We start from the raw sequence: 19,545 nt of genomic DNA on the forward strand, positions 1-19,545 counted from the left end.
TATTTTGAGTAATGTGAAATAATGCTATAAGCCAAAATATAGAGGGTATTGAATGTCACATTAGGGAGTCTGTACTTTAAAAAATATATAAGTACAATAAAAATTCACTAATTCACATTACAGAATGACTCAGAGAAAGTTTATTCATACTACCTTTAAAGGGTTAGCAAAAGCAAATTTGTGCAAGTAAAATCACAAGGGGAATATTTACCTTCTTAAAAAAACTGATTATTATATTTCAAGAACATTAATTTATAAACATGGTCATGTTATAAGCATAGTATAATATTATTTAGTCTCTGGTTTTTAAAATATGATGCATGCGAGGGCTTGTTAAGATTGCTTGCAAGCAACTAGATGGCTCAGTGGGTTGAAAGCCAGGTCTAAAGAATGGAGGTCTTGAGTTCAAATCTGATCCTGGGCAAGTCGCTTAACCTCTATTGACTAGATCCATTCTTCCACTTTGGAACCATACATTGTATTGATTCTAAGATGAGGATAAGGGTTTAAAAACAAACAAACAAAAAAACCAAAACAAAATGCTTTCAATGCTGAAGTAGTTGAGTGGTGTCTTTCATTTTTAAGTCCATAAGCTACTGTAAGTAGCCACTCCATAAGGAGCTAAGTCCATAAGCTACTCCTTCCCTCTATCCTCTCCCCAACTGCCAAATATGAATGCTTTCGGTCCACCAGAAGGGCAGGGAGAACACAAGGTTACATGCAATATAGCAGCACTTTCTTTGTCTTCAAATGGCAATTCCTTATTAAACTAACATATGTAAATGAAACTACTAAAGAATAATGAAATTTCCAGATAAAATATAAAGAGCCTTAAAATCAAGGAGGATTTCATTTCTGTCTTTGTACTCCCAGAGCCTGCCTGGCAGATAACAGGTACTAAATAAATGTTTATTGAGCCTTTAAAAATATTTCACATTTTAGACTGGTCATCTCTCACCAGTCAATTCAAGTTACTGAGTTTCTACAGAATTTTTATTTCAAGAATAACTTCATATTCTACAAATTTTGATTGCATGAGGATTCTATTCAAGTGTTAAAATAAGAATTTGTTAGAGTAGTTCATTTGTTGAATTAATATTTGTCTATTTTTCACTAGAGATATGTAGACTACTTATATTTCTCTTTACTAAAGATCTGCTCCTATTCTGGTATTGTAATGGCCCCCATTCTTTAAGAGAAAGGTGTCAAACTCACATTCCTAGGGAGGCTGAACCAAATTAAAATGCAATTGAGAAATATTTAACAAATAAAATAAAATATAATGTAACACAGATAATGTTAATTTGTAATTTTCTCAGGATCCATTTCTATTTGAATTTATACTATTGCTTTTAAAGAAGGCAACCTCTAGAAAGATCTAGTCTAATCCTCCTGTAAGAGGCAGATTACTAGAAAGCTGGGTATTTTGGCTATATCTGAAGAATTTGTCATCAGTCATGGAAGAAAAGGCTGCCTTCTGGACTAAGATGGGGAACTGGGGGAGACACATTTAGAAAAAACCCAAGTCTCTAAAATCTGCAGAACTAGAGGAGTTGAATTAGTGATCACTTACATCTTACAGCCTTCTTTCACAATCTGCCCAGCAAAATTCTTGAGTTGAAGGACATTCACTAGGAGACAATCATTTCCCTTATCGTGCCTACAAAATAAAATAGTGATTTATTCACATGAAACTACTTGGAAAATGGGGTTGGGTATAGGGAGAGGAAAATGTCAAAGTTAAACTTGAGAGGTGTCTGGGTGGCCCAATAGACAGAGACAAGCATAGAGACAGGTTCAGACCTGGTCTCAGACACTTCCTAGCCATTGGACCCAAATCATTTAACCCCAATTGTCCAGTCTTTACCACTCTTCTGCCTTGGAACCAATATTTAGTATTGATTCTAAGATGGAAGGTAAGGGTTTAAAGAAAAAGGCACAACAAAAACAACTTGAATGTAGAAGAGGATAAAATTAGATGTGTGTGTGTATACACACACATGATATACATATACAAACACACAGATGTGGTATTATTGCTTTGCAACTTACACAAGCTATTTTGTTGTGGCTGAAGATTACTGGACCTAAGTTATTATCATTATTCTGTCAGTTATCCAATAGTTACCTCTTAAATGAAAAAAATGGGTCTGGATACCAAAAAAAGGATGATATTGTGGTTCTCTGATAACACAAATTGAGGAATAAAAGCAAATAGACTTCAACATCTATGCAATTCTCCATACCATACAGCAGATGGAAATCTCAGCAATGATTTGTAATAATGTTTACAGACAATAAATATGTACAGAGGGTTTTGGGGGGGCTGTCCCATTGGGGTCTACCTCCCCTAATCTCCATTTATAAGCTGGCTCCTTTCTAATTTTCCACTTCTCAGTAATGGTATATCTTTAGCAAATGCTTAATTAACACTTGCTGAAAGCTCAGCCTCAAATAGGGGATATGAAAAGACATGCCTCCTCAAATCTTTGGCAGTGGGGAGACAGGAAGAAGGGATCTAGCTGCTATGTCCACAGTACCAACAAAGAAGCGAACAGATTTAGTCTGAACTCACAAAAATCCAACATGTATCTGGGGCTCTTCATTAGTGGTGGTATCATTGTATGCAGGTTCCTCACTATCTTCATTCCTATTGACATTTGGAAAAAGGACAAGGTTATCCACTTAGATTTCTTCTAAGGGAATTAAATATATCAATTCTTTCGCAGTTTTGGTGATTTTTTACTTACCAGAAAATATTGTTTTTGGAATGGACCCATGTTTCACTTACAAAAGGAATTTCCAGTAAGGAAACTCAACCTACCAATGCAGACCAGTATCTTTTCTACAATTAAAAAATCTTAAAAGAGAGGCCTGAGAATAGTCACTGGACTTGCTCACAGCCACAGAATTAGTGTATGCTAAAGACAGGTTTTACACCCCAGTATTCCTGACTCTGAAGCCAATTCTCTATCCAAATGACATATATGAAAAAAAAATATATGTATGTGTGTGCATGTATACACATAGTATACATATGTTTTGCTAATCTTAAAGCATTTTATCCTTTTCTTTATTTTATTTTAATAGCAAATTTCCATATAAGGTTTCCAAAATTAAGCTTAAAGTATTACATCTATCATTATTATATTATGTTATCTCTTAAAGATACTTTTTTAGTAACTAGATAGGAAACTAATCGAGCAAATACTTAACCAAATGCAAAGACTTCAAGAGCAGTTAATTGGTTGAGTGTATAGAGAGGCAGGCCTGGGGATAGGAGATCCTAGGTTCAAATTTTGCCTGAAGACATTTCCCAGCTGTGTGACCATGGGCAAGTCACTTAACCCCAACTGCCTGGCCCTTACTATTTTTCTGCCTTGGAACCAATACTCACTATCAATTCTAAGACAGAAATATAAAAAAGACTTCCTAGATCAATTACAGAGCATATAGTTAAGATACTTCAAATTTATACTCATAAAACAAACAAACCAAAAAAAACCCAAAAAACTCTTATTGTCCATCTTACAATCAATACTTTACATTGGTTCCAAAGCAGAAGACCAGTAAGGGCTAGACAAGGGGGTTTAAGGGACTTGCTCAGAGTCAAATAGCTGGCAAGTGTATGAATCCAGATTTGAACCCAGGGCCTTCCATCTCTGGGCCAGTCTCTTAATCCACTGAGCACAGCTGCCCCCTAAAATTACACTTCTTTAAAAAAAGAAAGACTCTTTCCAACATTTTCTTGGAACTCAACTATATAGAAAATAGAGTAAAAAGGAACTTCTGCTAGTTCCATGAGTGAAAATAATTTGTTCAGTTTCTTAAAATAAGCCACAGAGTGACACAGAGAGCACAGAAACCTAAGGAACACTAAGATCACAAATTTAGGACTAAAGGGTGCCTTATAGGTCATCTACTCCAGTGCTCTTATTTTGCAGATAAGGAAACTGAAGTCCAGATATAGGAAATGTTTTATTTGCCCAATGATATGCATTTGGTAAGTGGCTAAACTGAGGTTGGAACTCAAAAGCTCTGATTCAAAATCCAGTTCTCTTCCCACTGTATCATACTGCCTCCCAATCTGGACTTGGAAACAATAAACCAATATAAAACATAGAAACCCCCTTCTCCTCCCTGTGTGGGTTGGTTATATACACATGCTAATTAAAGAATAATGATAATAGCAGTTTAGTTTCTTTTCCTTAGATTTGTGCTTTCATTACTAAAGGGAATTCCCCAGTTAGAAAATTCCCGTGATACCAATGTAATTTGGCAACTGTTAAGCAATTTACAATCTTATAGTTGTCTGGAGGTTATGACTTGCCCAAAGACATACAGCTAGTAGGTGTGTGGTGCAGGACTTCAACCCAGACCTTCCTAACTAAGGCTGGTCTTCTGTTCACTATGCTAAGGTGTTACATCTATATATATGGTTTGTGGAGCATTTTATGGACATTGTTTCATTTGAGTAGATACTGTATTAGAGAGAATATAATATATCTATTAAATATTAGGTTAAAATTTAGATGTTCTTAAAGAAAACACTATTCTTGATTTTTAAGGATCTGAAATAAGAGTCAGTCATTTTATACTTACATGCAATTTCTTTTTTTCCTTTCTTTTAAACCATTACCTTCTGTCTTATTTTCAATTTTAAGACAGAACTGTGAGAAGGACTAGTCAAACAGGGTTAAGTGACTTGCCCAGGGTCACATAGCTAGGACACACCTAAGTTCAGATTTGAACTCAGGTCCTCCTGATTTTAGTCCTGGCACTCAATAATCCACTGTGCAATCTAGCTTGCCCTTCTTGTGTGTATTTCGAGAAATGTGAAACTATTGAAATCATTTTAACAGATTACTAAAAGTATAATTGACCTACACTTGTCAAGCTTTTCATTGGAGTATTAAAAAATTAAACAGATTAATGTTAGTTTTGACTCTTCTATCTACCATATACCTTTAAAGTAAATGATAACTAACAACTATTAAATGCTATTTACAATGGTACTAGGTCTGAGACTTGACCTCAGCATTTATTTATGACAGTAGGTAAGCTTCTCTGCCTCTGTTTTCTGGTCTATAAAATAGTGATGAGGATACTCAGAGTACTCAGTTGCTTCAAGAAAAATGTCTTTAAAAAATAGGCATTTAAAAATGCCTATCCCCAGTAGAAGGCAAATTTGTTGAGTTCAAAGATTTTAGTTTTTGTTTTTGCATCCCTAGTACCTAGTATAGTGTCTGATACAGAATAAGTACTTAACAAAGCACTGATATGTGACTGGCTCAGAGTTGATCATATAAATGATATGAATCCACAAAAACTGCTTTTGAAGAAAGGCTATTCCTAGCAGTGTGACCTTAGGCAAGTAACTTAATCTCTTTATCACTTTTCTACCTTGGAACCAATACTTGGTCCCAATTTTGACAGAAGGTAAGGGTTTAACAAAAAGAAAATATTGTTGGCCCAAGTTATCTGATTATCTTCCCCGTGTAAACTGAGTGGATAATAACTCAAATTTCAAGTAGTAAACTGGGATTCAGAAGACCTGTGTCCTAGTCTAAGATCTTGGGCAAGTCAATTGACTTCTCTAAATCTGTTTCCTCATTTAATGATCTGACCACTATCATTTTATTCTAAACCACATGCAGAATTCAGATCAAAGTTTAAGGTAAAAATATTCATTTAAAAATAGATCCAATAACATAAGCTCATGCTTTAAATGTTAAACTGATTACATCCATGTATTTGTATTTTTGTTTTTGACATTGCCAAGGTGCTATGGGAAATTAAAATAACACAAAATTAGAAAAAATAAAGCTGATTTAAAAACAAACAAAAAAAATAGATCCAATAAATGAAAATCCTAGAGATCACAAAAAGGATTTTTCAGTAACTTCCAAGGAAAGCTCTGGATACTGGCAGTGAGTACAGAACCCAGTCAAATATAGTGTGACAAAAATTAGAGGAAGACAAAGAAAGCATTTGGACATTTAAAATTATCTATAGGGGCAGCTGGGTAGCTCAGTGGATTGAGAGTCAGGCCTAGAGATGGTAGGTACTAGGTTCAAATCTGGCCTAGACACTTCCCAACTGTGTGACCCTGGGCAAGTCACTTGACTCCCATTGCCCACCCTTACCACTCTTCCACCTAGGAGCCAATACACAGAAGTTAAAGGTTTAAAAAAATAAAAATTAAAATAAAAAAATAAATAAAACATTTAAAATAAAAATAAAAGTAACTATAATCTGTCAGTTAAAAAAATAAGCTAATACAGGAACACAAATTGTAGCTGATCAATATTGTACTTTATATATGAATAATTGAATCAGGCTGATTTTCCTCTCATAGAATGGTGAGCATAAAAATATATCTACTGGCATGGGAGTCAGAAAATAATTATAATAAATAATAAATGTAAAATATACAATAAATCTATCATAAATAATAAATGCTTACTGGATGACTGACTCATTGAGTCAGGGCAAGGTCAGGAATCTTCCCTGTAAGGAAATAGGTGGGTGATGGGAAAAGACCGACCCACTACCAATCCCATAAAACCGCAAAGGAATTTCCTCTTAGGGTTTACCACAACCCAAATTCAGGGAGATGAAGAATAAAACTAAAAGTTTTAGTACTGTAAATTCAAATTTTCTGGCCTATAAAGGAATCAATATAATAATTTTATTCAGGATCTCAAGAGAATACTACTGTGTGTGTGTGTGTGTGTGTGTGTGTGTGTGTGTGTGTGTGTGTTTGTATCATTTGGGGGAAGAAAAAAATTGTAAAATCATATAGCCAACCTTTTCGTTAAAGGCTCAAAAACACCACTGTCACTAGCCAGCGAATAATCAGAGAGACATGCAGAAACCCGTCTGGCCCTCCTCTCTGACCTCCTAGCACTGTCTTCTCTTAAAGTAACTGCTGTAGAAAAAAGAAATAAACAGTGTTAGAAGGTGACAATAAACTTTGACATCAGTAGGAAAAATTCAAGGAATTTGATGCTACTCTCAATGAAAATATGAAATGAAAACTTCTAGCTGTAACTGTAATCTATCTTAAAAAAAAGAATAAACAGAGTGGGGACTGATTTTTTCTTCTGGAAACTGGAGAAAGGAACATTGTAGTTACTCCTCTTCAAAGTTAAAAAATAGCCAGATCTCTTTGAAAGTGAAAAAAAGAAAAAAATTACTCTCTGAAGTCTTTGAAATAACTTTTTGTCTCATCAACGAATTCACAGGATACTACAAGAAAGATGACTTTTAAATCACTAATAAAACTAACCAATATGTGAAATTACACATTAAAATAATGTTGGGTGCAAGAGTAGACTATAAAAAGGTACATTTTTAAAAATGGGCATTTCTTTTTAAATGATCAGCACAGTACCAATAAAATTTTATTTTATAAGGAAATAGCGAAACCACAATAACAATGTGTCAAAAAGAAACTATGTACTTGGGAGGAGGGGGGACTGATTTGCATTGCTTCATAGTTTGAATAATAAAGGAATAAAATAGGAATATACAACAACAACCAGATAAAGAGCAGTGTGACAATTTTAGTTGGTCTCATTTTCTACAACTCTTCTGCTATTCAACCAACCTATCTAAAAGCCATCCCAAAATGTTCAAAGTAGTAGTCTACACTCAACAAACTGAATTCATGAAATTTTCCTATTATTATCCTATGTATGTGAGATCACAAATGTAAATTTTTGTCATTTAATACATTAAGTTCTCCAAACATCCTTACATCATTAGTAAAAATACTATTTCTTTTTCACTACTATCCCCCAAAAAGATAATGAAGAAATCAAAATAAAGAAAATAATTCTCAAAGAAACCCCTTAGCCAGGTCATTAGATCCACATGGCTACAAAAGTTAAATGAAAGAGGTACTGTCAATAGTTATCCTTGGTCAGTAAAAACAACATGGAAGAAACCACTCAACATCCCAAAACATCTGCTCTTAGGTTTCTATGCAATGAGGTTAACCATAGGGAGTAAAGCACACATAAAGGGAGGGCATGAAATCTTAGAGCTACATTTTCTTTAAATCTCTTAGCTTTAAAATTTTTTCTTTAAACAATTTATATACACAGTCCAATAAGTATAAAAATGCTTGAACAAAAGGGAAAATGCAATAAAAAGTATATTCTGAATAAAGTTTATAGCTTGTGTTATCATATTTTATTAAATTAAAAAAATAAGTTGATACAAAAGAAGTTAAAGTTCTCATGAAAGCATTGTGCAAGAATTCGCTAATCACCAACTTATTTAAAGAATAGTCAGCATAATTACCTATGTGGTAAACTGTAAGACTACTCTAATGTAACTCTTGCACATTTTATGAAACTAGGCAACATACTTACTAAGCAATGATACAACAAAGAATTAGAAGTCAAAGGTAAAAAATAATACTAAGTTCACTTACAATGAATTTTTCTGTTGTGCCGCATGAGAAACAAAATAAAAAGCAAAGAGTGAAAAGGAGTAGATTTTCCAAGTTGATATTTTAAAACAGCATGAATATAGTTATTAATATGTGAATAAACAATAAGAAAATTAAATGATTACTGATTCATAATTAAGATTTACCTGAAAACAGAAGATTATATCATGATCAAGGTACATTTAGTTTAAAAATATACTGGTTAGAAGGCAGCTGGGTAGCTCAGTGGTTGAGAGCCAGGCCTAGAGACAGGAGGTCCTAGGTTCAAATCTGACCTCAGACACTTCCCAGCTGTGTGACCCTGGGCAAGTCACTTGACCCCCATCGCCTACCCTTACCACTCTTCTGCCTTGGGGCCAATACACAGTATTGACTCCAAGATGGAAGGTAAGGGTTTAAAAAAAAAAAAAAAAATATATATATATGTATATATATATATATTGGTTAATGAAAAGTTAAAATAACATTTGTGAACATACAAAGATACTTCTCTCTTCTCAGAAAGTCCAAATGATTGACATCTAGATAAAAAATGCTATTTGAGGAAATATCCTTTCCTTGCTCCAACATTAAAACTTCTTGCAATATGTAGCAACATTGTTTTAAGGGAATTATGAGATGGTGAGAATAAGTTGTGGATTTTAGGTATATTGGTAACCATTCTGGGCCTCAGATTCTTCTAGTAAAATAGAGTAGATTTTTAAAATTCTATTTAATGAACATTTGGTAAATCCAGGAGGGCATCTTTTCAGGTACTATAACATAAGAGAGGGGTAGAAAAGACAGGAAAGTGGAGGTTTGGACTTCTGGACTTCAGATCTCTGCATATAGAATTATCAGTATGGAAATTCCTTCCACCAATGCAGATGATGACAATAAATATTACTTATTTATTATTATAAATATTTCAGATTTAGGCTATATTCTTTCTGCAAGCCTCCTGGGAATTCCAATTGTACTCAACAGATATTAATGAAACTTTATCCAAACCCTGGCATTCAAGAGAGCTCCATTTTAACTACTTTCTTAGTAATATTATTTTAATTTTTAAAGTTGGGTGCAGTATATGGTACTTTACCACAAGGTGGCAGTAAGAAAACACAGTATGAACCAATTGCATTTAGAAGTTAATAGCAAAACTTTGTATATGTAGTATCTATCAGGGTAGCAATGATAAAGGACAGGGTTTTAAAACTAAACTTAGGGGACGGGAGGACTGTGGAGGAGGAAATCTTAGGAGGACGACAAGGGTTTTGGGACATAAAGATTTGTGGCGATTATCCTGTTGGTATCTTAGTCTTTATAGCCTTAAAGGATGGAAAAAGTAAATTATCATTATTTAAAATTTTTTTATTTCTGTTTTAAAATGATAACATGTCCACATGGAAATAGTAAATAATTAATCATTATTCTACCAAAACTGATCTGGTCTTTAAACACGTTTATTATGAATGATGTTAATATATCAGTATTGTTTCTAAGTTTGCAGCATTATTTAAAACATTCTAGGCACAAAATTCACATCAATCTGATTCTGCCAGGCATAAAAATCCCCCATCTAGAATTTTTTAATATTAAATAATAGTATGCTAGGTGGTATAGAGAATTAGGCTTTGAGGCAGGAAGACTCAAGTTCAAACCTGGCATAACACATTTACTAGCTGGCTGTCTTTGGCCAAGTGAATTAACCTGGTTGCCTCGGTTTCCACAATTGTAAACTAAGGGAAATAATTTTAACACCTGCCTCCTAGAGTGATTGTAAGTATAAAATGAGATATTTGTAAATTGTATAACATAGCCATGGCAAATAGTAGGTCCTACCTAAATGTTATTATTTATTTTGTATATTTTTATATTTATTTATGTATTCATTGTTTTCCCTCAAATATAATGAAAACTTTGGACCACAAAGATTGTTTTATTTTTTGCCTTTTTATCCCCAGTAAAGTGCACCAAGAATATGAATAGAATGGAGTTATTAAAGGTCCATTGAATGCAGAAACTAAGTATGGTGGCCTGTAGACTTTTTTTGTGTTTAATGTTAGCCAATTTAAAACATATTTCAGGTCAAATATTTAATATTCTCTAATAAAGATATTGGGAAATATTAATGAGTGACTGTTTTTGAGCAAATAAAATCAACCCTTCTATCATGGGAAAATTTTATGTTTTAATCTTAGAGCAAGACTCTTTGTTTTCAAATGATGCACTCAACACAGATTTATTAGGTCTGCATATAAAGTGAACTTACTATATTAAAATGTATTTATTATTTAAAAATTTTCATCTATGTAAGTTAATAAAATAGGGAAAAAAGAAACAAGAAGAACTTGGTTTTTCTCCCCCTTTATAGTACACAATATCTTCTGTGTTAGAATCAAATATCAGTTAAAAGACAGAAAAATGGTTAAGGCAAGGCAATTTGGGGTAAGTGATTTGCCCAGGGTCACACAACTACAAAATGTCTGAGGCCGGATTTTAACACAGGTCTTCTAGACTCTAGATCTGGCACTCTATCCACTGAGCCACCTAGCTGTCATATATATATATATAATTTTTTTAAATGGCAATTATTCCTAAAGCTGCAAGGTAGTATAGTGGAGAAAGTATTGATCTTGGAGTCAGGAATATCTGTGTTCAGATAATGCCCTAGACACTTACTAGCTCTTCTTACCCTGGGCAAATGACTTTCTCTCAGTCTCAGTATACTCAGCTATAAATAGGGTTAATACTAATAACACCTACCTCACATGGCTGTACATACAGCATTTTACAAACCATAAAGATATCTATCTATCTATCTATCTATCTATCTATCTATCTATCTATCTATCTATCTATCTATCTATCTATCTATCCATCCATCCATCCATCTATCCATCCTTCTATCCATCCATTCATCTATCTATCTATCTATCTATCTATCTATCTATCTATCTATCTATCATTATTAAAAAGTATAAATTGGGTGAAAATGTAAAAGAATTAAGTGCTTATTACATGCAGGAACAGGGAAAGATGTACAAGTGGAAATTATTATATAGTCTGACCTCGTAGAATATACGATAATATATTATTATATCATGATAATATATAATAATAATGATCTCCAGGTAAAAGTTTGGGGTGATCTTGGACTAAATGTTTCAGAGTATAATAACCTAATATTACATATTCATCTGCTTCACATGCTAACATTTTATCAAGAACTTATTTTATTTATTTAAACTGGATTCAAAAAATCTTTATTAAATAATACTCTGTGTGAAATAGTACACATTATAGATGCAAATACACAAAATTAGTCTCTACCTTTAAAGAACTTAGTGGTTCATTTTCAATAAGCTATTTTATTCAGTGAAGAAAAATATCTAAAACTAATCTGTCAATATAAATTACATGACCCATAATGTATATGAGAGAAAAAAATTATCAGAAAGAAAATACTTGCTTAAGAAATAAATGAAAATTTGAGTCAATTAACAAAATTTTAAAGCCAAAGCAACCATAAATTAAGAAGTAATTGTGTAATTGAAAATACAGTGCATATTTAATTGGCACAATTTTATGTATAGAATCCTTCTTCTTTTGGCGCCCAACCCCTCCCTTCCACCCATCAAACATCCTATTAATAAACTTACTTCCACTAGTAGTTGGGGCATTTGCCAGTTGTGGTCGTAGCTGTTCTCGGACTCCTTCACTGTCCCCATGATATCCAGAAGGTTGAAGTGAAGTTGTCCCCTGTGTGTCATCATCTCCCATAGCTGAGGCTGGAGCCCTGAGCCTTTCTAGAGCTCCCATGCCTAACATTTCAAATCCATCAGACATCTGGGCAAGAGGGGAATCCCGAGAAGCAGAAAGAAAGGGTGTATCTAATGGGGAACTTGGTGGGGACAAGGAAGACAAAGATGAGCGAGAAGACAGGGAAGCTAGGGACTGAGGTGTGTCCAGGGACCTCCTTTGCTTATTGAAGTTGGAATGTCCAGTGGACTCAGAAAATGGTGCATCTTTTCCCAGAGAATCAAATGGAATTAGATCAAAGCGCAGATGCTGGCCATAATCTGCATCTGATTTTTCATATTGGGGAAGGCCATAGATGTCTGTAAAGCTGATGGAGCTTAAGGAACCCCTGCTGGATGCCAATGATCCTCGGCTAGATGCCAGTGACCCTCTGCTGCTTCCAGAGGACACTGTCAGAGTGCTGGCAGATAAACTGAAAGAAGAAATAAAAACCCAAGTTTTAGTACCACATTCCATGACTTCTGTTTATATATTATGATATTTCACACAAAGGCACATGATTCCATCTGCCGTATAGGAGAGAAAATCAATCTAGTATCTCTTATTAACAGTTACTGTTAATATTTGAGTGTATTTTGGCTGATAATCCATGAGTTTAATTTTATGTAAAAAGACACTATTAAACAGAGGAATAACTAACAACTTTGCAGTCTCTTTGAGAGGTAATACTTAATATTTCCCTGAATGTAGGAAGCACTATAAAATCTTAATGGTGTTCAGTTTTTCCCCAAGAAATGTACGATCAAACAAAAGATACTGTATACAATTTTTTGTTTTGTTTTGCTTTGTTCTTAGTGTTTGCCCATTTTTTTTTTGGTTAGTAAAAAAACAGGTAACTCTTCCACACTGTGATTTTCCCCACTACAGTTTCAATATGAAGTGGGTCAACATAAGAAATTAAATTGGTAATTTGGGAGAGTTTTGCAGAACCACAGATGACACACAAAGGCCAGCAGATGATACAGAAAAAATGTAGACACTCAGAACAAATACTTAACCCAAATTTTACATTAAGGTACTGTAAACACCCCAGGGAAGGAAAAGAAAAAAAATCAGATTTCTTCTCTGGTATGAAGGGAAGGCCAAAAAATTTTATGCAGATTTTCAAGATCACAGGAGTGTCACACCACTAACCCCTGCAATGTGGAAGGAATACTTGTGTAGTAAATAAGAGTTCTATTTAATTATCTAGTTTTGACAAAGATGAGTATTTTATGAAGAAAGGATATAGAAAATTATTATTGAAAACTAATCAGTAAAGCATTTCATTTAAAAAATGACAATTAAATTAACCTGTTTCTTTGCAGTTGTTATTTTACTCCACTCTTTAGCCCTAAAGTATAACTATTATTCATTTTTGAATAAAAAAGATGTTATATGTTGCCATTTATATAGTTATTGGCTTCTGTCATGAGCCTAAAGACACTAGTGTTTACACTTCCTTTTCTCAACACACTGTAATTTGATGAATTTACTTCCCAATGAATCATTTTTCCCTTTGAAGAAATGTGAATATGATCATGAAATGTCAAGAATAATGAAATTAAATCAGAACTATAAATCTAGATGAAGTATGTTCCCATCACAATGGTGGTGGAGTGTGTGTGTGTGTGTGTGTGTGTGTCTGTTTATACCAAAGTTGTTTTCTTAGTGGTGGTGGTTTTGATCATAAAGGTATATAGTTTCCTTACGGGAATTAAATATAAATCTCAACTACAAATTTCTTGGTTTCTTAACATATGAAAGTTAAATCTTCAAGTATTTCATGAAATGATTTTTATTTTCTACATTTCCAGTCAACAAAAAATGCCTAACAGCCTGTGTATATACACCCTAGGAACATCATCATCATCATTATTTTAAACACTCACCTTATGTCTTTTTTAAACACATTTATTTATACTTTTTTATGAAATGATGCTTTTCTTTTGTAAGGAGGGGATGGAAGGAAGGAGGGAGATACCATGGAATTTTTTTAAACCTTTACTATCCATCTTAGAATCAATATTAATTATATTGATATGATATGTACACAAAGTATCAATTCCAAGACAGAATGGTAAGGACTAGGCAATTGAGGTCAAGTGACTTGCCTGGGGTGACACAGCTAGGAAGTGGCTGAGACCACATTTGAACCCAGGTCTTCCTGATTACAGGTCTGGTGCTCTATCCACTGTTCTACCTAACTCCATTCCCTGACCCTGGCACATTATTTTAAACATTATAAATTATTTGATTTTACATGTCTGCCTACTAGTGATTTTGTTGCTTTTAAAACAAACACATTTTTTCTTTAATTCCCTGGAATAGACAAGAACTTACTAGATTACAATTTCTACCCTTTTTCCACTTTATTTTGACCAAATGATTCATTAGTCGCTTTTAAGACTTTGAATCCATCCCATTTCCTATGTCCCAGTTAATGAAAATAACCAATAGGAATTATGAGCATCATTCATTTGTAATCACTGTAGAGCAAAAATGAAAAAGTAACACACAGCTTTATAAAAGTGACCTACCTTTTCAACTGGGATTGTAGGTAGGATGTTAAACGGGTAGCTTCTTCCAACTGCATAAGCAAACAGTTTCGCTTTTCTTGAAGAAGAATTCTGAAATATAAAATGCACATGTGAAACATGTATAATGGTGTTAGGATTTTTTTTTAAATGAAGCAGATTTTTATACCACGAAATTCAACCACAATTTTACAGTAAAAGCACAACATGCAGCTGTTATGTCAAAATACTCAAGATTATAACAATGTAAGGATGTGTTTGTATACCTTAGGAATCTCTGAACCAGCCTACATTCACCAAACATTGGGAAGAAAACACACAGTTGCTTTAAGATGTTCAGTTCCTTAATTTTATTTCATACAACCACTCTGAACTGATTGAAAAGTTAAAGAAAATATTTCCAAATATCTTTTTCATGCTTTAAATCTTCATCTAGAAAATGAGGCGGATGAATTCAGTGATTTCTAAAGTTTGAGATCTAAAAAAGTATGACTATCTCTGACTCTTGAGTGCTTATCTACCTACTTGTTACTCCTGCCCAGATAGGAACTATTGAGCCTCCTTTTGTTCCTACCTAGACACTAAACACTAAATAGACATTCTAAATACATAGTTAGGAAACTAAGAGGGCTACATGCTTATCTAGCTAAGGTTATATATATATATATATATATATATATACATATAATCGTTAACTTCAGTTTTAGAAGCAATACTCTTTATTGGTTCCAAGGCAGAAAATAAGGGCAAGGGATAGGTAATGGAGGTTAAGTGACTTGTCCAGGGCCACAGAGCTAGGAAGCTTCTAAGGCCAGAGCTCCCATTTCTAGGTCTAACTATAAATCCACTGAGCCAGCTAGTTTACCACCTCTAGCTAGAGTTTTAACAATGCCCTATCAAAAGTAACCATCAGATGTATTATATAGAATTTTCAGACAAGGAAAGAAACCAATTAGTGACCACCCTGTAAGCAGTCAAATTCCAATCCTCAGATCATAAGATATTAATTGGCACATAGTCCAAGAATACCATGTTTTTGACTGAGACCACTAAGTCCAGAAAAAAATAGAAATAAAATACTTTTGATGTAAATTATTATTTTAAGTGCTAGTCAAGAAGACACTAATCATTGTTTTCCATAAAAAGTATATTGCTACTATTTTATATTAATTTAATACATTTTCACAGTCAAATATATCATTATACAAATTATTTCTGATTTAGAAGTGACCCTTCTCATGAGGAAATTTTATTTAGGCAACCATAAATTTTTGGATTAACTGCATTTTGAACAAATCTAAATACTCTAAAGGAAAGATTCTTCCTTTAATTTTAAATTTTAGACTTTATTTAAATTATGGATTTAACAAACATGAACTTTTCAACATATTAAATAGAGAAAAAAAGAACTAGGAAACAATGACTGTCTACTATGTATAACCATCTCATTCAACCCCTCACTTTCTTACCCATCAATTATTACTTGCATTTGCTCCCCTCTCTTTACATGTCATTATCATTAAAAGGTAATTGGTTGAGAAATTTCCTGTACGCCTTCAAATAAATCTCTTTAGATAATAACCTGCTTTTCAATCCCACATCTGAACTTCATATCTTTAGAACTTTTGCTCTCATCTCAGCTAACTTCCTCTGAAGAATTCGATGTGCTGACTGAATCCTAACTATCCTATGTATTCATCCTTTTAAGTCAATACTACTATGGGTATTTTTAGGTATTAATTTTATTTTATTTTCTCCCCAATTACATATAAAAATAGTGTCCAATGTTTTTCAACGAATACTGAGTATCAAATTCTCTCCTTCTTAGCCCCCACGAGATGGTAAACAATCTCATATAGATTTTACATGTACAATCATATAATACTGCTTTAAAATCTATATCTGCTTCTGCCTCCTCTTATATTCCTCTTATTTATTGTGCCCTCTTCTGGACTCAATTCTCCCCAGGCCAACTCCCCACCTTTCCACTTAGTTCTAGCTCAGGGTATAAAAATCTCATCAATACCACCACGAAAAGGCATGACAATTCACTTCTCTCTGATAGAATTCCCAATTCCTATTACTACCTACCAAACTCCCTTCCCTGGTCACTACTTCTCTAGGCATGTGGAACAGAGGAATGAGGACTGGTTCTAGAGTTGTAGAAAATGAGTTTAAATGTTACCTTTGATACTAGCTGTGTGACCTTGGGGCAATTCACAAAACAGTCTTAGATCTCAGTGACTTCCTCTAAAAAGGAGGGAGTCAGAATCTAAATATTCAAATTAAATGGCTTTTGGAGTCTTTTCTAGCTGCAGGTCTGTTCTTAAATATGATTATCTCCCAATAAGAACGTAAGTTTTTTATGGCTAGATTAAGATAAGTGAAGACTAGGTAAAGCAAGGTAAGATAAGATAATATGTGATAAACTTAAATAAAGTACTTGCTACAAGCCAAGTATTTTGCTAAGCCTGGAAACACAAATATAAACAAAAAAGAAAGCTGATCCCTGCCCTCAAGGAGCTTACATTCTAATGAAGGAAGACAAGATAAAGAAGGAAGATGAAAAGTGGGCAGACAGGAAAAAGTGGAATAGAAAAGTATTCTTAAGAGTCATGAGCTGGACTGGATTTAAAAGACAACTTCACCTACGTATTTGTATCCCCAATACTTAGCACAAGGTGGCACACAATGGACACTTAACAAGTGCTTGTTAATTGACAAAGCTCTAAATATTCCTGCAGGCAAAGCTCAGTGCCTCAGTTTCCTCATCAGTAAAATGGAGATAACTGGGAGTGGCAATATAATGTAGTGAATAGAGCTGGCCTCAGTTAAGAAGATGGGGGGTTCATAGGGTCATAGATCTAGATATAATTGGAATAGACCTGAGCTGGCATTAAGTACAATCTCCTAATTTTATAATTGAATAAACAAAGGTCTAAAGAGGTTAAAAGATTCATCCAGGTGACAGGGCTAATAAATGTCTGAAGGATTCTTACCTAGGTATTGTTGGAAAAAATTCATTTATATCCAAATAAAACCTATCCATCTATTCACTACAGTGTCTCTGACAAACACTGGCAATGTGATCGTGGGAAAATCACTTGACCTCTTAAGTTTCCTTTCTAAGACTATAAGACAGGGGTCGGCAACCTTTTTGGCTGTGAGAGCCAGAAATGCCACATTTTTTAAAATGTAATTTCATGAGAGCCATACAGTGCTCACAGTGCCGCTCCTGTAACAGCACCTGAAAAAAATTGACTTTATGGCTCCTGCAGAAAGAGCCATATCTGGCCCTCAAAAGAGCCAGATATGGCTCGAGAGCCATACGTTGCCGACCCCTGCTATAAGAGAAGATGCTTATTTGTTTTTCTCACTGGGAGTTCCTTATACTAATAAAGACTAGGTCTACAATCAGTGAAAACAAGTAATCTCGCTCATTTGAACTGAGTCAACAACTACAGGCACACAAGTGTATCTTTTGGCTTTAGTGCCACCCTCAATTACCTTGTTTTTCTCTTTCTCTTAACTATAGTTACTCCTTTTATGTTCTCCTTTATCAGAAAAAGAGCCAGGTGTCTGAGAAGCACACAGTCTTTCTAACAGCAGTCTATCACATACTTGTCTACTTCCTATTTCTTTCTTTGACCCAACACCAAACCACAAACAGATGCAAGTGGTTGCTTTGGGTAAGTTAAGTAAATATTCGTGATCAAATAAAGCTAAGTGTTAGAAAGTTGTACAACCATATGGTAAACTCCTCTCCCCCCCAAAAAAGTAACAGAATCATCAAACCTTTCTGTGGCCCCATGGGCAGATGTAGCTCTAGCCCTTTGAATCTCTTCCTCTAAACGCCTTTTCTCCTCTTCCAAACGGGCAATATCTTCTGGAGATCGTCTTTGCTGGCTGATGAGCTGTAGTTCTTGGAGAAGGGCTTCTTTTTCTTTAATGAGCTGGAGGCGGTCTCTGTCTGCCTCTGCTATTCCTGGCCAAGACTCATTATCTAACAAGGCCAACTGCTGCTGTATATTTGCCACTCTTTAAAGAGAGAAACAAGAGAGAAACAAGAAAAAGAGAGTGAGAGGCAGAATAAAACCAAAAAATAAATAAAGACAGAACAATAAACCGCATAAGTATATTTGGACTTCAGCTTTAACTCTATCATGAGAAGAGTTCATTTTCTCTGAGAATGGCAGGAGAAAAAATATGATGAATAGTTCTCTGGCATAATCTCTTCTACTCAAGATAGAACTTGAGTTGACAACAATGGATATTTTGCTTGTTTGAAGAAACATACAAGAAGGCTAGTATTTTTACACACACACACACACACACACACACACACACACACACACACACACATATTTCATGATTTCCAAATTAATTTAAATTGTTCTCATGTTCAATTTCCTTTAGAATGAGCATCAAATAAGTAGTTTTAGAATGTAAACTTCTCCAGAGGAAAGAATGTGGCTTCTATTTATATTGTCCTTATAGTGTCTACTCTGCAGATACTAGATAGATGTTTGAAACAACTACTTGGCAAGTTTCATAGTCTGAATGGCTAGATGACTGAGTAAATTAATAGGATCTATGATTATATATGACTATGCTATATGACTATATATTATATACTATGACTATAAGTAAAAACATAGGATCAAAAAATTGTTTTAATCCAGATCTGTGATTTTATTAGAACATGGTACTCCATGTAGAAATTCGCTCACCTAGCAGCAAAAGAAGCTTTTTGAAAATTTACCATCT

General features: G+C 34.1%; 1 protein-coding gene across 1 annotated transcript in view; it reads right to left on the reverse strand.

The window, feature by feature from the left end:
* The window catches only part of WWC3 (WWC family member 3), a 196,513-nt gene that overhangs the window by 19,710 nt on the left and 157,258 nt on the right, over positions 1–19,545 (reverse strand). Inside the window, exons 9-14 of the mRNA XM_044669272.1 lie at positions 18,574–18,816; positions 14,782–14,871; positions 12,103–12,674; positions 6,811–6,931; positions 2,576–2,650; positions 1,574–1,660 (exon numbers count right to left, since the gene is read on the reverse strand). Of these exons, the coding sequence (XP_044525207.1) occupies positions 1,574–1,660; positions 2,576–2,650; positions 6,811–6,931; positions 12,103–12,674; positions 14,782–14,871; positions 18,574–18,816 (1,188 nt within the window). The remainder of the gene's footprint in view (positions 1–1,573; positions 1,661–2,575; positions 2,651–6,810; positions 6,932–12,102; positions 12,675–14,781; positions 14,872–18,573; positions 18,817–19,545) is intronic.

The sequence above is a fragment of the Gracilinanus agilis genome, chromosome 3 (assembly GCF_016433145.1).
Source record: "Gracilinanus agilis isolate LMUSP501 chromosome 3, AgileGrace, whole genome shotgun sequence".
Lineage (NCBI taxonomy): Eukaryota > Metazoa > Chordata > Mammalia > Didelphimorphia > Didelphidae > Gracilinanus > Gracilinanus agilis.